We start from the raw sequence: 20081 nt of genomic DNA, 5'->3' as shown, positions 1-20081 counted from the left end.
CAAGGAAGATAACAGTTGTGTTTTAAGATGATTTTTTATTCACCCTGCATGCTGTTATTGTCTTTTATTAATTCATTAATTTATTCATTACAATTCAAATCTGGCTCCCAGTTTGTCTTTAGTTCTGGGTAATTATGATGTTTCTGACACTTCCTCTTGTTATTTACCTTCAGGGAGCTGACCCACCTGAGGGAGCTGTATCTCTCCCACAACCACATCAACACCCTCTCCTCCGGTGCCCTGCGACACCTGAGCTCAGAGCTCCGTCTCCTGGACCTCTCCCACAATCTGTTACGCCAGGCCAGCCGGGACGAGTTTGGTTCCACGCGGGCCAAGACGCGCCTCTACAACAACCCATGGCACTGCGACTGTACCCTGCAGGAGCTGATGGAGACGTTAAATCTAGAGCCGGAGACTGTCAACGGGATCATGTGTGAGAGCTCTGTGAGGAGCTCCGGGGAGGGGAGTCGCTGGGAGGATCCAGGAGGGGCTTCAGAGCACTCCGGTCAACCCCTGGTTAAGCTCCTTAACTCTGGGGTAAACTTCTGTAGTCTCCAGAGGAAGACAACGGATGTAGCCATGCTGGTGACCATGTTCGTGTGGTTCTTCATGGTCATTGTTTATGTGGTCTACTACGTGAGACAGAACCAGGCTGAGACCAGAAGACATCTGGAGTATCTGAAGAGTTTGCCCAGTCCGAGGAAAACACTCACGGAGACAGACACGATAAGCACTGGTCTCTGAACTATTTATTTATTGCCCTCGTTTAACAAGGTAAGTTATTGAGAAGACATTATTTTTAACAAAAACAACCAGACCAAGAGAAGACCCAAGAGAAGGCCTAAGAGAAGGCCCAAGATGAGGCCTAAGAGGCCTAAGAGAAGGCACAAGAGAAGGCCTAAGTGAAGGCCTAAGAGAAAGCTCAACATAAGGCCTATGAGAAGGCCTAACAGACTGCCTAAGAGAAGACCGAAGAGACTGCCCAAGAGAAGACCCAAGAGAAGGCCCAAGAGAAGGCCCAACAGAAGGCCCAAGAGAAGACCTAAGAGAAGGCCCAAGAGAAGGCCTAAGAGAAGGCCCAACAGAAACTCTAAGAGAAGGCCCAACAGAAGGCCTAAGAGAAGGCCTAAGAGAAAGCCCAACATAAGGCCTAAGAGAAACCTAAGAGAGCTCAACATAAGGCCTATGAGAAGGCCTAACAGACTGCCAAAGAGAAGACCTAAGAGAAGTCCCAAGAGAAGGCCCAACATAAGGCCTAAGAGAAGCCCTAAGAGAAGGCCTAAGAGAAGACCCAAGAGAAGGCCCAAGAGAAGGCCTAAGAGAAGGCCCAACATAATGCCTAAGAGAATGCCTAAGAGATCTCAACATAAGGCCTATGAGAAGGCCTAACAGACTGCCTAAGAGAAGTCCTAAGAGAAGCCCAAGAGAAGGCCTAAGTGAAGCCCAACAGAAGGCCCAAGAAAAGACCCAAGAGAAGGCCTAAGAGAAGGCCCAAGAGAAGGCCCAAGAGAAGGCCTAAGAGAAGGCCTAAGAGAAGGCCTAAGAGAAGGCCTAAAGAAAGCCCAACATAAGGCCTAAGAGAAGGCCTAAAGAAATCCCAAGAGAAGGCCCAAGAGAAGGCCTGAAGAAAGCCCAAGAGAAGGCCCAAGAGACTGAATTCCATTGCAACAATTTAGGGCTTCTGTCTGTGGAGAAATCAATATATTGCACGTCTCTGTATTGGATTGGAGATGGTTGTACTTACAATTGTTACTTTAAAATGGCCTCTCAATAACAACTCTGACTTGAATGAAATAATTACAATTTTTGTAACTACTATCGCACTGAACAAAAAAATATGAACGCAACATACAACGATTTTTAACATTTTACAGTTCATATAAGGAAATCAGTCAATTTCAATAAATAAATTAGCCCCTAATCTATGGATTTCACATGACTGTTGGGGACAGATACCGTAAAAAAAAGGTAGGGGCATGGATCAGAAAACCAGTCAGTATCTGGTGTGACCACCATTTGCCTCATGCAGCACAACACATCTCCTTCCTATAGAGTTGATCAGGCTGCTGATTGTGACCTGTAGAATGTTGTCCTTCTCCTCTTCTATGTCTGTAGGAAGTTGCTGGATATTGGCGGGAACTGGAACACGCTGATGTACATGTTGATCCAGAGCATCCCAAACGTGCTCAATGGGTGACATGTCAGCTGAGTATACAGGCTATGGAAGAACAGGGATATTTTTAGCTTCCAGGAATTGTGTACAGATCCTTGCGACATGGGGCTGTGTATTATCATGCTGAACCATGAGGTGATGGCAGGGGATGAATGGCACGACAATGGGCCTCAGGATCTTGTCATGATATCTCTGTACATTTAAATTGCCATTGATAAAATGCAATTGTGTTCGTTGCTCATAGCTTATGCCTACCCATACCAAATTCAAAAGAATCTCGCACATCTGAGCTATCTAATGTGGATGGCAACAATTGAACATGATGAAGGAAGAAGGAAACCGCACACTGCTCTTGATAGTATCACTGATATTTAATAAGCTTGCGTATCAGCCTCACTGCCTTCATCAGAGCTTTTACCCATTCCATACTGCCACCATGGTCTTCGTCAGAGCTTTTACCCATTCCATACTGTCACCATGGCCTTCGTCAGGGCTTTTACCCATTCCATAATGCCACCATGGTCTTCGTCAGAGCTTTTACCCATTCCATACTGCCACCACGGCCTTCGTCAGGGATTTTACCCATTCCATACTGCCACCATGGCCTTCGTCAGGGCTTTTACCCATTCCATACTGCCACCATGGCCTTCGTCAGGGCTTTTACCCATTCCATACTGCCACCATGGCCTTCGTCAGGGCTTTTACCCATTCCATACTGCCACCATGGCCTTCGTCAGGGCTTTTACCCATTCCATACTGCCCCCATGGGGCACTCTGTTCACAATGTTGTTATCAGAAAACTGCTCGCTCACAAGACGCCATACAAGTTGTCTGCCATTTACCCGGTACAGACGAAACCAGGATTCATCCATGAAGAGAACACTTCTCCAGCGTGCCAGTGGCCATCCAAGGTGAAAATTTTCCCACTGAATTCGGTTACGACTCCAAACTGCAGTCATGTCAAGACCCTGGTGAAAGCATGCGGATGAGCTTCCCTAAAACGGTTTATGACAGTTTGTGCAGAAATTATTTAGTTGTCTCAGATGATCTCGTAGATGAAGAAGCTTTTTGTGCGTATGGAACATTTCTGGGATCTTTTTTTTCACATCATGAAACATGGGATCAACACTTCACATGTCGCGTTTATTTTTGTTCAGTATACTTTCCAATACTTGAAATATATTTTTCATTTATTATTTAGAGATTACAAAAAAGCAGCTTTAACAGTGTCCAAATGGAGAGAAAGACACAAAGAAGAAAGAAGGAGCGAAATAGCGAATCGCAAATAAAAAGTCAATATTTATTGGCACCTTTCATCGTCAAATAATGGTGGCATTCATATTCCATTAGACTGTTAACAGAGAAAACAGACCTTGACCCAATTCATTTTGAACAGCAGATAGCAGATCCTTACAAACCAGAAGGCTAATAAGAGGGTCTGTTTGTACTCTATCCATCAGGTTCAAAGGGTATGTGATGTTGATTCATATTCTGGATCATTAGAACTAGCTATTCTACTCCAGGCTTTGAAGGGCAGTGAAGGCCGTTTTAACCCCCAAGCTACAAGGTCACTGAGTCCCAACCAGCTAGTCATCTATATTCTCAATCCCCACATTAATTACTTTGTGCTGTTCTAAATTTGTGCTGTTCTAAATCTACGAAATGGTGGCAAATCCGTTTCTGGTCATCAAGTAAGCATCAAGCAATCATTTCTAAATTGTCTGAGGGTATCAGCTGGCTCAGAAGCAGAGAGTAGAGTATAACGGCAGGGTATCAGCTGGCTCGGAAGCAGAGAGTAGAGTATGACTGCAGGGTATCAGCTGTCTCGGAAGCAGAGAATAGAGTATGACTGCAGGGTATCAGCTGGCTCGGAAGCAGAGAATAGAGTATGACGGCAGGGTATCAGCTGTCTCGGAAGCAGAGAGTAGAGTATGACTGCAGGGTATCAGCTGTCTCGGAAGCAGAGAATAGAGTATGACGGCAGGGTATCAGCTGGCTCAGAAGCAGAGAATAGAGTATGACTGCAGGGTATCAGCTGGCTCGGAAGCAGAGAATAGAGTATGACGGCAGGGTATCAGCTGTCTCGGAAGCAGAGAATAGAATATGACTGCAGAATATCAGCTGCGACCCGATTTAGAGTGGTTTAATAATTAACATGATCTTTGTCAAAAATTATCAGAGGAATGACACAAACATGGTTTTTCAGAACAGCTTTAAAAGTATCCTTTTAAAGTAATGGTCCTCTATTTTTCTCCTGGACTTTTAAATAGTGACTGAAGTGAGTTTAAGAGACAGTTGTCTTTCTGCACAGCGAGAGCAGGCCATTGTGACGTGATGTAATAAGGCAAGTTTTTAGCCTCTCAAAGTTAGACATTCCTGTACCATATCGTTGTTATAGCGATCAGAATAGGATCTTAATTGTCCCATGAACAAACTGGAGTACATGTTCACCAGCCCACCTGTAATGAGTTTCTTGTGAATATCAAAACGTCATAGATATTTCTCTATTCCATTTGTCTTAGACACTGTGTAGCAACATGTTTGTTGTGAAACCCTATATTACTTTGTATTGCATGTGTGTATAGTTGTGATGTTCAGAGATCCATTCTAGTACAGGTTGTGGTGGGCAAACTTTTGTGTCAAGGGCCACACTGAGATTTCGGAAATTCAACGGAGGGCCACATATAATTTTTTTCAACCAATTACTAGTTTGTCAAAAATTGGCCCAGAAAATTGGCAGTTATTTAAAAATATATAGGTCCATTATAATTGATTTAAATATATAGTTCCATTATAATTTATATAAATATATAGGTCCATTATAATTTATATAAATATATATGTCCTTTATAATTTATATAAATATATAGTTCCATTATAATTGATATAAATATATAGTTCCATAATAATTTATATAAATATTTAGTTCCATTATAATTTATATAAATATATACGTCCTTTATATTTTTATAAATATATAGTTCCATTATAATTTATAGAAATATAGTTCCATAATAATTTCTACATGCTTTCTATCTGGATTTTAGATGTTGAACTGTGTCCTGGAGTGTTTATTGTTTTACCCCAAATAATAGTTGACTCAAACCACCTGCGGTTTGATGATGATAACACAGCTCCTTTAATTGATAGCACTGTACAATCATTAACTGTCCTGTAACTGTTTTGTGTCACAGGCTACAATGAATGTAGACCACAACCTGAGTGACAAAACGGATTCTGTGGAAATGCCAATGACCCAAACACAAGAACCAAGCATCCCTCCTTTTGTGTCATTTCTTTTATTTGTGATGTATTTTTGTTGATTTGTTTACCTGTTGTTCTTTATGTTAATAATTATTAAAACAAAGATTACATCATAGATTTGGAAACCAATACATTAAATATTAAATTTACTCTAAAACCAAGTTTAAGAAAAAAAATTATGTAAAAAATGAAACAAACGTGGCTCTGTGTTGTTAAGAGAAATGCTTCTACCTTTTATTGCTATGGTGAAAGGTGAAAGATGTAAAGTCAGGAAAAAAAATTAAATAAAAAGTACAGGATGACATAATAAACCCATACAGTTACTGATTATTGTGGTTGGAAATGTTTCCCATTCCTACTCTATCTACCATGCTTAAAAACGATCGGAAAATATTGCAAAACTATTTAACACATACAAAATAGTACATGATATGAACTTTCCACTTCCTCACTAAATTTAGCCTTTTCTCTCCCACAAATAAAACAAAAAGAAAATGGCCGCTCACCATCATCCACCTCTCCACTGTATCTCCTTGTGTGTTCTGACTGCATCCCACCCCTCAATATGCATTTAGTCCAAACACACAGACCAAGGCAGAGTGCATACAGGACACAGGATCAATATTTGGTATTGCTTCTATCTCTGGGAACATAATAGCAACAGAAACGTTTTTCATCATACTTTCAGGGTACAGAAAAAAGACCTTCCCAGATAGTTCATGCACACTTTTCTCTGGAGCAATATGAGGATGAATAACAATCAAAATCCCCCCCAAAATAAAATTAAAAAAGCGACTTCAGTCTGTTACTTGTTTTTCCTTTTATTTCCAATTTACATTAATCAAAACTGCAACAAAAACAAAATCATGATCATCATATTTAATAATAATAATAATAATAGTAATGCTATCATTATTAGCAATAATACTATTATTATTATTAATAATACAAAATATACACACCCTCAAAAATAAAAGCACCCTCTGCCCTGGTCGTAGGTGGTTTTCCTCTGTGTGTAAAGGAGGTCTGGATTGTCTAGTAGTGATATCACTGTGAGAAAGAACTCACTCAAGTCTAACAGCCCTGCCCTGTTCTTGTTCCTATGGGGGCATGGCCTGTTCCTATGGGGCGTGGCCAGGGCCAAGGTACTTCCTGCCAGGGTAGAGGGTATTTCCTGTGTGAGAGGACAGTGGGGGCATATGGGACAAAGTGGACTGGGATAGGTCAAGGGTTAAAGGCACCTTCTGGTGTTCTTCTCACAACATGGGGTCTCATGCACCAAAGATATGATCACCCAAGCTGGATTTGTAAACTTGGATAACTTTGCTTAGTTGTTTCTTTCTTTTTAAGCGTGAGGTAGCTTATAATATAATTAAAACAAAACAAAAAAAGTTTAGATCTGAGATTGAAATCCCGAATTGAACATGTCTCTTACAAAAATGATAGACACGGTTTCTGTTTCATTGGGCAGCCAATGAGGGGAATTGTGGTCGGGGGGCAAGGGGCAGCGACATTTACCACTCTGAAAACAAATCTCAGCGTGAAATGTACTCTCTGAAAACTGTAGATATATGTATACACACACATATACATATATACACATTATGAACATGTCACTAATACATCAGTATCTGGTTGTTAAAGAATACAGACTGGTTTTACAGCAATAGCACCATTTGACTATATTATAATACACAGTAACTTCCTGATACACACTGGGGCGGCGGTTGGAACTAGGAACACCTGCACCTATCACACTGCTCCGTTTTTGGTTTGGATTTGATATAATGTTTGAGAAGGTATGGAATAGGAGAAAGAAAAGAGGAGATTGGGGAGGTGGGGAACTGATAGATTATGTATGTAGTTGTGCGTGGGGCCTTTTTACAGGGTAACACACTCAGTCCTAACACACCTGGGACCTACACCTGAACAATAAATAAATAACACCAAGTCGGCTCTCTTTCTGTCATGCTCTGACATACTCCCCCTTTCTCTCCTTCTCCTCTTCCTTTGTTCCTATTTGTTAGTGGGGAGGTGCTCCCAGGCTGGGGGGTGGAGTGGATGGGGGAATGGAGGGAGGGGTTGACGGAGGGAGACGGGAAGTCGATGAAATCACAGATGAATATTGCCGGTGCCATTCAGTGCAGATATCCTAGTTGTAAAAATCACTTTTTACTTTAAAAAAAAAAGTGACTTGATCTTTCTCTTTTCTCTCTTTCATTCATTTTGCTAGAAGTGTGTGTTCCTCTCTCTCTCTCTCTGTCTCTCTCTCCCTCATCTTTTATGGTTTTTTTCTCAGCTTTTCCTTTTTCATTCCTTTGTCTTTACAAGAAGCAGACTGCACCGACGTCGACTCCAAACTCTTGGTCCGCTCCTCCAATATCCATGGGAGCAATGTCCACGATGGGCAGCCGGCTGGTCTTCTGTGATCTGTAGTCAATCACTGTCTTGCCCCATGCTCCTGTGTGTTTCTGGGGACAGAGAGGCAGAGCTGATATTGTTAGAGGACAGGGCTGATATTGTTAGAGGACAGGGCTGATATTGTTCGAGGACAGGGCTGATGTTGTTATAGAACAGGGCTGATGTTGTTATAGAACAGGGCTGATGTTGTTATAGAACAGGGCTGATATTGTTATAGAACAGGGCTGATATTGTTATAGAACAGGGCTGATATTGTTAGAGGACAGGGATGATATTGTTAGAGAGGGCTGATATTGTTATAGAACAGGGCTGATATTGTTAGAGGACAGGGCTGATATTGTTATAGATGATATTGTTAGAGGACAGGGATGATACTGTTGTCTGTCTGTCTGTCTGTCTGTCTGTCTGTCTGTCTGTCTGTCTGTCTGTCTGTCTGTCTGTCTGTCTGTCTGTCTGTCTGTCTGTCTGTCTGTCTGTCTGTCTGTCTGTCTGTCTGTCTGTCTGTCTGTCTGTCTGTCTGTCTGTCTGTCTGTCTGTCTGTCTGTGTGTCTGTGTGTGTGTGTGTGTGTGTGTGTTTTCATCCTCTCACCGTGCAGCCGTCCTGCATAACGGTGTAGGTGAAGCGGCTGTTTCCCTCGGCCCTGATCTCCACATCGTTGGATCCCTGGAGCAGCACGGCCTTCTTCAGGTTGCCCGTGGCTCCGTCCATGTAAGCCACACTGTTCTTGCAGTGGTAGGTGAGGTTCTGGCTAGCCTCAGTGGACAGCAGCCGCAGGAAGGTCATCTGGATGCTGGCCGTGTTGGCAGCCAGGCTGTCATCGCCATAGCTGAACTGTAGAGGGCAGCGGAGAGAGAGAGGGGAGACAGGAAGGTTGCATCCAGTACAATGATGTGGAATTATAACATGTCTTAAAACTAGTAGTTAAAACTAGTGAAAGAGGAGGGGGAGACAGGGAGGTTAGGACCAATGTGATAATTATATACTGTATGATGTCTGGTTAAAACTAGAACCAAAAATGAAGCAAACTTCTTCAGACTGGTGGCATCAATTGAGAGTATAAAATTCATTGCCAGTTTGAAAAAAAAAAACTTTACCAAAAGGCAAAGATTGAATCTGAGACTGAAGAGGAAATGTGTATTTTTGTATTTTCATTATGATCAAAATCATATAACGAGGATAGAAGAGGGATTGAATGGTGACTCACGTGGAATCCTCCGTTCATGGTCTCTCCGAACCAGACGTGTTTGGCAGCCTTGCTCTTGCTGGACCACCAGTTCTTCTTGGGGATGCTGGCGGGCTTGGGGTAGACGCAGGACTCTCCGGTCTCCATGTTACAGTAGACCTTGATGGCGTCTATGGTGCAGCCCTGGTTAGGGTCGATCCAGTACTCTCCTGCAGACAGACGAAGGAGTCAGGTCACATTCAATCAGTAGTACTTCCTATGTAATTGTAATACACCTGGTCATATTTATTTTGTCTTTTGAACACTATAGAACCTTCCAGATTTCCTCATGAGCACATAGTTTTTTCCCGATCGAATCAGTAGGGGTAGGAGTTTAACCTCACAACATCACCTGACCATAGCAGGAGAAACTTTAGGACCCCAAGTCATTCCTGGTCAAGTCCTGTTGGTCTATTAAACTCTTGTCCCCTAACAAAGAGGCAATCGTCGCCCCTGTCCCATCACTCACCACTCTTCCAGTCTGGGTGGCACAGCTTCAGGTCTCTGCAAGTACGTGCAGGGTTCTTCTTGGAGCCCTCTGGGGAGCGGATGTTCTCAATCTGGTTGTTGAGAGACTTGAGCGTGGCGTCCACCTCGGCGTCGTGCGTCCTCAGGTTTCCGGAGGCCTGGTCGGCCCTCATGTACCTCAGGGGATCGGGGGATTTCTCAGGCTGAGACAGGCCAGCGAAGGCAGACATGTCGATACCAGGGCCGGGAGGACCAGGAGGACCAGGGGGACCAGAGTTTCCAGGGGGGCCCTGCGATACACAGATAGAAAGATAGAGCACTTAATTGATTGAGGATATTGTAAAACCAAGATGCTAGACTACGAGCTACAGGTGATGTATTGCTACCAGCGCAGTGCCATAGGTATTACAGAGGAGGAAAAACAGAGCAAAGAGGAGTTAAAGTACAGGTAGCATCAAGTGTTGCTGTCTCAAACGGCACCCTGCTCCCTCAGGCATTACTTTGACCAGAGCAAAGGGAGCGCACTGTATTGGAAATAGGGTGTCATTTGAGATTGGAACCAAGTCACCCACTGCTCTGAGAACTTTGATGATCTTTAAGATACAGTAAGTTGAGAGATGAGAGAGTTACTCACAGAGGGACCAGTCTCTCCAGAGCGACCACGGGGTCCGGGGGGTCCGATGGGGCCGGGCATACCGTTGGAACCATCTTTTCCATGTGGACCAATAGGTCCGGGAGGTCCCTAAACAGATCACACACAAGGATTCAGATGTACTGTTACTGTACACACTATAGCTCTGCCTGCCATGCTCTTTGGTTGAGTATGAATAAGACAGGTACCTCTCAAAACCCTGTGTTAGACTTTTTACTGCTTTTGTCTATACTCACTCTTGATCCACTTGGTCCGGCAGGTCCAGATGCACCCTGGTCTCCAGCTTGACCCTGTGGTGAGACACGGGTCAGACAATGTCTAGGATGTACACAACTTCAGATAAAGGGTACAATGAGATTTTTTAGGGTATAGAGAGAATTTGAGATACTGAAAGATTAGGGGTACAGGAAGTTTAGGGGTACAGGAAGATTAGGGTTACAGGAAGATTAGGGGGTACAGGAAGTTTAGGGGTACAGGAAGATTAGGGGTGCAAGAAGATTAGGGGTACAGGAAGATTAGGGGGTACAGGGAGATTAGGGGTACTGGAAGATTAGGGGGTACAGGAAGATTAGGGGTACAGGAAGATTAGGGGTACAGGGAGATTAGGGGTACTGGGGGGTACAGGGAGATTAGGGGTACTGGAAGATTAGGGAGTACAGGGAGATTAGGGGTACTGGAAGATTAGGGGGTACAGGAAGATTAGGGGTACAGGAAAATTAGGGGTACAGGGAGATTAGGGGTACAGGGAGATTAGGGGGTACTGGAAGATTAGGGGTACAGGGAGATTAGGGGTACAGGGAGATTAGGGGTACAGGAAGATTAGGGGTACTGGAAGATTAGGGGTACAGGGAGATTAGGGGTACTGGAAGATTAGGGGGTACAGGAAGATTAGGGGGTACAGGAAGATTAGGGGGTACAGGAAGATTAGGGGATACAGGGAGATTTTGGGGGGGGTACTTACGGGCGGTCCAGGCAGACCCTGCAGACCAGTGAATCCTCTGTGTCCTTTCTGTCCTCTCTCACCACCCTCTCCAGCCTCACCCTTGTCTCCACGGGGTCCTTGGGGTCCAGCCATTCCTCTGGCTCCAGCAGGCCCGGCAGGTCCAGCTGGTCCTTGAGCTCCCTAGAGAACAGCCAAGAGACAGACACAGGGTTAGGACGGGTTGCAATACATTAGTATCTGAGTGAACTCAATTACATGTCCTTTAAATCAAAGACAGTTAATGGATTAATGCATACATTAATATGCAAGTGGACTATCACATATCCAGCATATCCTGGAAATAGAAATGGAGTGAAAAACTCAACTTTATGTCCTGGTGTCCTGTATTATAGGGGTTCTACGGAGTGTAAACAGGGGTTCCATGGGGATGTTGAGGGGTGTTATAGGGGTTCTACGAGGTGTAAACAGGAGTTCCATGAGGATGTTGAGGGGTGTTATAGGGGTTCTACGGGGTGTAAACAGGGGTTCCATGGGGATTTTGAGGGGTGTTATAGGGGTTCTACGAGGTGTAAACAGGAGTTCCATGAGGATGTTGAGGGGTGTTATAGGGGTTCTACGGGGTGTAAACAGGGGTTCCATGGGGATGTTGAGGGGTGTTATAGGGGTTCTACGGGGTGTAAACAGGGGTTCCATGGGGATGTTGAGGGGTGTTATAGGGGTTCTACGGGGTGTAAACAGGGGTTCCATGGGGATGTTGAGGGGTGTTATAGGGGTTCTACGGGGTGTAAACAGGGGTTTCATAGGGATGTTGAATGGTGTTATAGAGTGTAAACTCACAGCCTCTCCCCTGTCTCCCTGCTTGCCGGTGGGGCCGACAGGGCCGGGGGAACCATTAGCCCCTGGGGAGCCAGGAGCACCAGCAGGACCGGTGTTACCACGGTCACCCTTGATTCCAGTGGCTCCATCTCTACCAGGGGGTCCATCAGAACCAGCGTTGCCCTGAGAGACAATTACCCATTGTTTAATATCAGAAGTATCAAAAGCATAATTAGTGATTCACTTAATCATGACAGTGAGTTAACGTACTGTACTGCAGGTATAGAGTTGACAATGAGAGGCCATATTGGGGACACTGTGCTGCATTGAATGGCACACTATTCCCTATGTAGTGCACAACATTTGACCAGAGCCCTATGTGGACCCTGTTCCAAAGTAGTGCACTATAGAAATATAGGATGCCATTTCAGACACAACCCATGTTATGGGACAGACACTGACCTCTCTACCGGGCTCTCCTGCGGGTCCAGTCAGTCCAGGGGGCCCCACAGGGCCAGGGGGCCCACGGTCTCCGCTTCCACCAGGAGATCCTTGTTTACCAGGCTCACCCTGGGGAGATGGATACAGGCTAGTTGGAGGACCACCGGTAGGGGTTGACACTCATCTAATCAATGGTCATATTTTCACTGATCATGTTCTTTGAATATCCATCTATCCATTCTTATCTGAAATTGGGTGTGGTGGGTACAAAGGCAATTGACTGTAAAATATTATTTTGTAATGAATTAATAAATGGGTGTCAAGTCGCCTTTAGCAACCCATAGTCTACTGTATAATAATTAATCAATAATTTATTAATTAATCAATGTGTAAATGTATTCTAACTGTAATCTAATAGAATGTGAATGTGACTTACAGAGGGTCCTGGCAGGCCAGGGAAACCTCTCTCTCCACGTTGTCCTGGAAGACCAACAATACCACGCTGTCCAGCCAGACCTGAAGGGCCTGAAGGACCATCAGGACCCTGGGAGGAGGAAGAGAGGAAGGCGGGAGGAGAGGAGGAAGGCGGGAGGAGAGGAGGAAGGCGGGAGGAGAGGAGGAAGGCGGGAGGAGAGGAGGAAGACGGGAGGAGAGGAGGAAGACGGGAGAGGAGGAAGAGAGGAGGAGAGGAAGAAGGAGGAGATGAGGAAGTGAAGGGGAGAGGAAGAAGGGAGGAAGTGAGGAGGAGAGGAGGAAGTGAGAAGGAGAGGAGGAAGAGAGGAAGTGAGAAGGAAGAGAGGAGGAAGAGAGGAAGAGGCGGAGAGGATGAAGAGGAGGAAGAGAGGAGGACAGGAGAAAGTGAGGAGGAAGACAGGAAGTGAGGAGGAGAGGAGGAGGTGAGGAGGAAGACAGAAAGTGAGGAGGAGAGGAGGAAGTGAGGAGGAGAGGAGGAAGACAGGAAGAGAGGAGGAGAGGAGGAAGAGAGAGGGACAGCGTGTTATTATCAAGAATCTCAACAAAAAAACGATCAACATTTTTTTTTACTGAAAAGCAAGAAAAAATATTTTGTGTGCACTGCATCCTACTCTCCTCCACTTATGTGATTCAGACCAGAGAGGAACAGTGTGTCTTATATCTGTTCTCTGTGCTTGCCTATCTAATTTTAGTAACTCTCAGCTGTCAGTTCAGTGTTACTCAAGGGATAATTGTAGGGTGTGTAAGTGCAAAGTAAAAGCCTTGGCCTCTCTGCCATCATGTCTCTGTCCAGGGGAAGCCTACAGGTGCTATTAAGGTCCCGGCAGACCGCAGTGTGGTTAGTCTGGTTATTGGGTCAGTGATGATCCACACACTTACAGCTAGGTGTTATGACGGCGATGGGGGAGTAGTGTTGTTGTCCGTTATAATGGGCCTTTCTTTCATTCCCTCGACTAATGTCTATGCCTGTGTGTTGGAAGTAAACAAGAGAGACTTTTTGGGAAATAAAGCCAGTCTGGTTTTATAGCTGCAATATTTCAGATGTATTTCAGTGTTAACTGGGGTGATGAGGCTGTGCGGGGGCTTTGTCTGTAACATCACAATCTGTGGGAGTTCAGTGGACTTAATCACTTTTAAATGTTGAATAAAGCATAAAGCCTGCGGGACCTTCAGTTGAGGATGGTTTTGATGAAAGGTGAACCTACTGGGGACAGATAATTCAGCTTGTATTACTCCCTTTTGCTTAGTGGGGTGCAGGGCTGAATGAGAGTTATCAAGCCATCCACTATGCCCCCGGTTGGTGCTTGACGACGGTACTGTAGTGATAAACAGGTGAACTTACAGAAGGACCATCCTCTCCAGCATCTCCCTTCTCTCCAGGGGATCCAGCGGCTCCACGCAGCCCAGCATCTCCCTGTCTGCCTGGGGGTCCACCGTCTCCACGCACACCTTTAGGGCCATCTTTACCAGCAGGGCCAGAGGGACCAGCAGCACCAGGGTTTCCCTGCAGAGAGACACATCAATCAATCATTCAACAAATCAAGCAATCAATCAATACATTGATGAACCAATCCATAAATCTGTAAATCAATCAACCAATCAACACTCAATCAATGAAACATCAATCAACCAATCAACCAAACAATAACCAATCAACCAATCTTAAAAACAAACAAAATAAAAGACAGGCAGAGAGGAGACAGAGAGAGACAGGTGCAGGTCAATACTCTGTAGAATAACAACCATTTAGACTGAAACTGCCCATAGACAGACAAGAGCAGGTTACAACCATTCAGACTGATAATGCCCATAGACAGACAAGAGCAGGTTACAACCATTCAGACTGATAATGCCCATAGACAGACAAGAGCAGGTTACAACCATTCAGACTGATAACTGCCCATAGACAGACAAGAGCAGGTTACAACCATTCAGACTGATAATGCCCATAGACAGACAAGAGCAGGTTACAACCATTCAGACTGAAACTGCCCATAGACAGACAAGAGCAGGTTACAACCATTCAGACTGATAATGCCCATAGACAGACAAGAGCAGGTTACAACCATTCAGACTGATAATGCCCATAGACAGACAAGAGCAGGTTACAACCATTCAGACTGATAATGCCCATAGACAGACAAGAGCAGGTTACAACCATTCAGACTGAAACTGCCCATAGACAGACAAGAGCAGGTTACAACCATTCAGACTGATAATGCCCATAGACAGACAAGAGCAGGTTACAACCATTCAGACTGATAAGGCCCATAGACAGACAAGAGCAGGTTACAACCATTCAGACTGATAATGCCCATAGACAGACAAGAGCAGGTCACAACCATTTAGACTGAAACACACTATAGTGCTGATGAATGATTACAACCATTCAGACTGATTATAGATCAAAGGTCAGTTACAACCATTCAGACTGATAATGACCATAAAAGTCATAAAATCAAAATCATTACACCTGCTTGTACTGAAATATATCAGAAAACTTTTGGAAAAACCTGGAATTACATAAAAGAGCTCATTCATTTTGGAAAATGTTAATAACCAACACTGTTCCTTTTCTATGCCAGTCAAATCCAACACTTTTTACTAAATGAACAGTGTAACGAATCAGTATGATTTATTCTTCAATGCTCAGGCAGGGTGACAGAAGATGTGAGTGTTTGAGTTGTATTGCTGACAGGTGGTTGTACCATTCAGACATAATGGGACAGACAGAGGGGCCATTCAGACTGATAATGCCCAGCTCCAGGGAAACCAGTGGCAACCCTTCAGACTGATAATTCCCATAGACAGACAGAGAGCAGGTTACAACCATTCAGACTGATAATTCCCATAGACAGACAAGAGCAGGTTACAAGATTCAGACTGAGAGATAGACAGAGAGAGAGAGTACAACCATTGATGAAAATGCCCAAACATTTGAAATAGAGCAGAAATTAAATATACAATATGAGACAGATATGAGATGTGTCACAACCATTTAGACTGAAACACAGATAGTGCTGATGAATGATTGTGAGTCTGAGTTATAGATCAAAGGTGTATGAGATTTCACCTTCTGAATGTGTATGAAAAGATAAAATCAAAATATTACATGCTTGTACTGAAATGTGAGATATCAGAAAACTTTTGAGAAAAGATTATGAAAAGAGCTCATTCATTTTGGAAAATGTTAATAACCAACACTGTTCCTTTTCTATTCCAGTCAAATCCAACACTTTTTACTAAATGAACAGTGTAACGAATCAGTATGATTTATTCTTCAATGCTCAGGCAGGGTGACAGAAGATGTGAGTGTTTGAGTTGTATTATGAATGTGGTTGTACTTATATTGGGAGATGCAGCTCCAGAGGAAACCAGTGGCACCCTGTTAGATGTTTATGAGATAGAGAGATGAGATATGAGAGAGAGATGAGAGAGAGAGAGAGAGAGATTGTTGATGAAAATGGAAACATTTGAAATAGAGCAGAAATTAAATATACAATATGAGATGTGTATGAGATATGAGATGTGTATGAGATGTGTATGAGATATGAGATGTGTATGAGATGTGAGATGTGTATGAGATATGAGATATGAGATGTGTATGAGATGTGTATGAGATGATATGAGATGTATGAGATGTGTATGAGATGAGATGTGTATGAGATATGAGATGTGTATGAGATGAGATATGAGATATGAGATGTATGAGATGTGAGATGTGTATGAGATATGAGATGTATGAGATGAGATGTGTATGAGATATGAGATGGGTATGAGATATGAGATGTGTATGAGATGTATATAAGATGTGCATGAGATATAAGATGTGTATGAGATATAAGATGTGTATGAAATGAGATATATGTGAGATGTGTATGAGATGTGAGATGTGTATGAGATATGAGATGTGTATGAGATATGAGATGTGTATGAGATGTGAGATGTGTTTGAAATATGAGATGTGTATGAGATATGAGATGTGTATGAAATGTGAGATGTTTATGAAATATGAGATGTGTATGAGATGTGAGATATGTATGAGATGTGAGATGTTTATGAGATATGAGATGTGTATGAGATATGAGACATGTATGAGATGTGAGATGTGTATGAGATATGAGATGTGTATGAGATATTAGATGTGTATGAGATGTGAGATGTGTATGAGATGTGAGATATGTATGAGATGTGTATGAGATATGAGATATGTATGAGATATGAGATGTGTATGAGATATGTATGAGATATGAGATGTGTATGAGATATGAGACATGTATGAGATGTGAGATGTGTATGAGATGTGTATGAGATATGAGACATGTATGAGATGTGAGATGTGTATGAGATATGAGATGTGTATGAGATGTGAGATGTGTATGAGATGTGTATGAGATATGAGACATGTATGAGATGTGAGATGTGTATGAGATATGAGATGTGTATGAGATGTGAGATGTGTATGAGATATGAGATGTGTATGAAATATGAGATATGTATGAGATGTGTATGAGATGTGAGATGTGTATGAGATGTGAGATGTGTATGAGATGTGAGATGTGCATGAGATATGAGATGTGTATGAGATGTGAGATGTGTATGAGATGTGAGATGTGTACTTACAGAGGGTCCCTGAGCACCGCGAGCACCTTTAGGTCCAGAAACGCCAGTAGGTCCCTGAAATGAAGGAAATTGATAGTCAGTTTTATGAAGAAATATGAAGCAAGTAACTCCATTTGAATATTTCGTTCACAAAATAACTACTCTCTATATTTTTTTAATTTCAGGACAAAGTGAGTTATTGAAACGTACGGAAGGTCCAGGAGCTCCGGAGGGTCCCTGTGGTCCAGGGGCACCAGCGTCTCCCTTCTGTCCACCCTCTCCCTGCTCTCCCTTGACTCCGGGCTGACCATCAGATCCCTGGGGTGGGACACGGGGGAAAAGACTGCTCAGACAGCTGTTTGCTTCAACATACACCTAGCAGCTGGAGTTGGTCCTGGGCTGTTGACGGTAGCACTGATAGCGAGAGAAAGTGCACGGACAGTACTGTGCTTGGGGTGGTACTTACAGGAGGCCCAGCGAAGCCAGCAGGCCCAGGAGGTCCAGTCTCACCCCTGTCACCCTGTTAGGAGAGAAGAGGACAGAGAGCTCAAGTTGAGCATCAACAACTTCCCTTGACATTTCCTTGTTCAAACAAGCATCATGTACTGTATTAAGTTCTGTGTTCACTTCATTGTTGATTCTGAGAGGTGGAGAGCATTCAAGGAAACAGCATTGCGAGTGAAAGTAATTCTCGCCTCTGGATCAATACAGTAGCCTAGAGATGGCAGTAATCAGATGGCAGTAATCTGATGGCAGTAATCTGATAGCAGTAATCTGATAGCAGTAATCTGATGGCAGTAATCTGATAGCAGTAATCTGATGGCAGTAATCTGATGGCAGTAATCTGATAGCAGTAATCTGATGGCAGTAATCTGATAGCAGTAATCTGATAGCAGTAATCTGATGGCAGTAGGCCCTAGTCAGGTAATTCAGGAAAAGGGAAAACATAGGGAAAACATTTCTTATGTAAGTACAATCTTATCCTAATTTGTATGTGTGTATGTGTGTGTTGACAGGTGTGGTGTGTGTGTATGTGTGTCTGTGGTACTTACAGGAGCACCTCGGGCACCAGCAGCACCGGAAGGTCCAGAGGGACCAGATTCACCCTATAGGAGGAAACACAGAGGTCAGAGTTCAGTCACAGAGGTCAATCATACATCATACATATATCATACCTTATATAGACTGTTTTATAATACCTAGGGGATACAGTAACCTCATTACAGGTGATATGGCTGTATGTGTATCTTTCAGATGTATCTAATACAAACACTTATTTAATCAATTAACCAATTAACTGGTGTACAAATTCAAATATAAACACACACCTTCTCTCCATTGGGACCAGCTGGGCCAGGAGGACCAATTGGACCAGTCAAACCCTAGACCATACAGAGAAAGAGAGGGAATAGAAGAGTAACAAAGAAAGTTCAGTATAGCTCTCCTTCTGCTGTTAATGTCCATGAGGAATTTAACATGTGTACAGCTCTCCTTTTGCTGTTAATGTCCATGAGGAATTTAACATGTGTACAGCTCTCCTTCTGCTGTTATAACGTCCATGAGAAATGTAACATATGTATAGCTCTCCTTCTGCTGTTAATGTCCATGAGGAATTTAACATGTGTACAGCTCTCCTTCTGCTGTTAATGTCCATGAGGAATTTAACATGTGTACAGCTCTCCTTCTGTTGTTAATGTCCATGAACAATTTAACACGTGTACAGCTCTCCTTCTGCTGTTAATGTCCATGAGGAATTTAACATGTGTATAGCTCTCCTTCTGCTGTTAATGTCCATGAGGAATTTAACATGTGTACAGCTCTCCTTCTGCTGTTAATGTCCATGAACAATTTAACACGTGTACAGCTCTCCTTCTGCTGTTAATGTCCATGAACAATTTAACACGTGTACAGCTCTCCTTCTGCTGTTAATGTCCATGAGGAATTTAACATGTGTACAGCTCTCCTTCTGCTGTTAATGTCCATGAACAATTTAACACGTGTACAGCTCTCCTTCTGCTGTTAATGTCCATGAGGAATTTAACATGTGTATAGCTCTTCTTCTGCTGTTAATGTCCATGAGGAATTTAACATGTGTACAGCTCTCCTTCTGCTGTTAATGTCCATGAGGAATTTAACATGTGTACAGCTCTCCTTCTGCTGTTAATGTCCATGAGGAATTTAACATGTGTACAGCTCTCCTTCTGCTGTTAATGTCCATGAGGAATTTAACATGTGTACAGCTCTGCTTCTGCTGTTAATGTCCATGAGGAATTTAACATGTGTACAGCTCTCCTTCTGCTGTTAATGTCCAATAACAATTTAACACGTGTACAGCTCTCCTTCTGCTGTTAATATCTATGAGGAATTTAACATGTGTATAGCTCTCCTTCTGCTGTTAATGTCCATGAGGAATTTAACATGTGTACAGCTCTCCTTTTGCTGTTAATGTCCATGAGAAATGTAACATGTGTATAGCTCTCCTTCTGCTGTTAATGTCCATGAGAAATGTAACATGTGTATAGCTCTCCTTCCGCTGTTAATGTCCATGAGGAATTTAACATGTGTACAGCTCTCCTGCTGTTATAACATCCATGAGAAATGTAA

The 20081-nt window shown here is 43.2% G+C and overlaps 2 protein-coding genes across 2 annotated transcripts in view; one reads left to right on the top strand and one right to left on the bottom strand.

Annotated features, from left to right (window-relative positions):
- Positions 1-744, top strand: part of LOC124016356 (leucine-rich repeat-containing protein 3-like) — a 1221-nt gene extending 477 nt beyond the window's left edge. Inside the window, exon 2 of the mRNA XM_046331919.1 lies at positions 174-744. Coding sequence (XP_046187875.1) covers positions 174-744 — 571 coding nt within the window. The remainder of the gene's footprint in view (positions 1-173) is intronic.
- A 4707-nt stretch (positions 745-5451) lies between these two features.
- The window catches only part of LOC124016349 (collagen alpha-1(II) chain-like), an 84239-nt gene continuing 69609 nt past the window's right edge, over positions 5452-20081 (bottom strand). The window contains exons 34-50 of the mRNA XM_046331906.1: positions 18806-18859; positions 18530-18583; positions 17944-17997; positions 17688-17795; positions 17499-17552; positions 16177-16260; positions 14218-14379; positions 12838-12945; positions 12423-12530; positions 11982-12143; positions 11163-11324; positions 10438-10491; positions 10184-10291; positions 9551-9839; positions 9064-9251; positions 8448-8690; positions 5452-7908 (exon numbers count right to left, since the gene is read on the bottom strand). Coding sequence (XP_046187862.1) covers positions 7762-7908; positions 8448-8690; positions 9064-9251; positions 9551-9839; positions 10184-10291; positions 10438-10491; positions 11163-11324; positions 11982-12143; positions 12423-12530; positions 12838-12945; positions 14218-14379; positions 16177-16260; positions 17499-17552; positions 17688-17795; positions 17944-17997; positions 18530-18583; positions 18806-18859 — 2139 coding nt within the window. The 3' untranslated portion in view covers positions 5452-7761. The remainder of the gene's footprint in view (positions 7909-8447; positions 8691-9063; positions 9252-9550; positions 9840-10183; positions 10292-10437; positions 10492-11162; positions 11325-11981; positions 12144-12422; positions 12531-12837; positions 12946-14217; positions 14380-16176; positions 16261-17498; positions 17553-17687; positions 17796-17943; positions 17998-18529; positions 18584-18805; positions 18860-20081) is intronic.

The sequence above is a fragment of the Oncorhynchus gorbuscha genome, linkage group LG03 (genome assembly GCF_021184085.1).
Source record: "Oncorhynchus gorbuscha isolate QuinsamMale2020 ecotype Even-year linkage group LG03, OgorEven_v1.0, whole genome shotgun sequence".
Lineage (NCBI taxonomy): Eukaryota > Metazoa > Chordata > Actinopteri > Salmoniformes > Salmonidae > Oncorhynchus > Oncorhynchus gorbuscha.
This window is presented reverse-complemented; position numbering and strand designations above follow the sequence as displayed.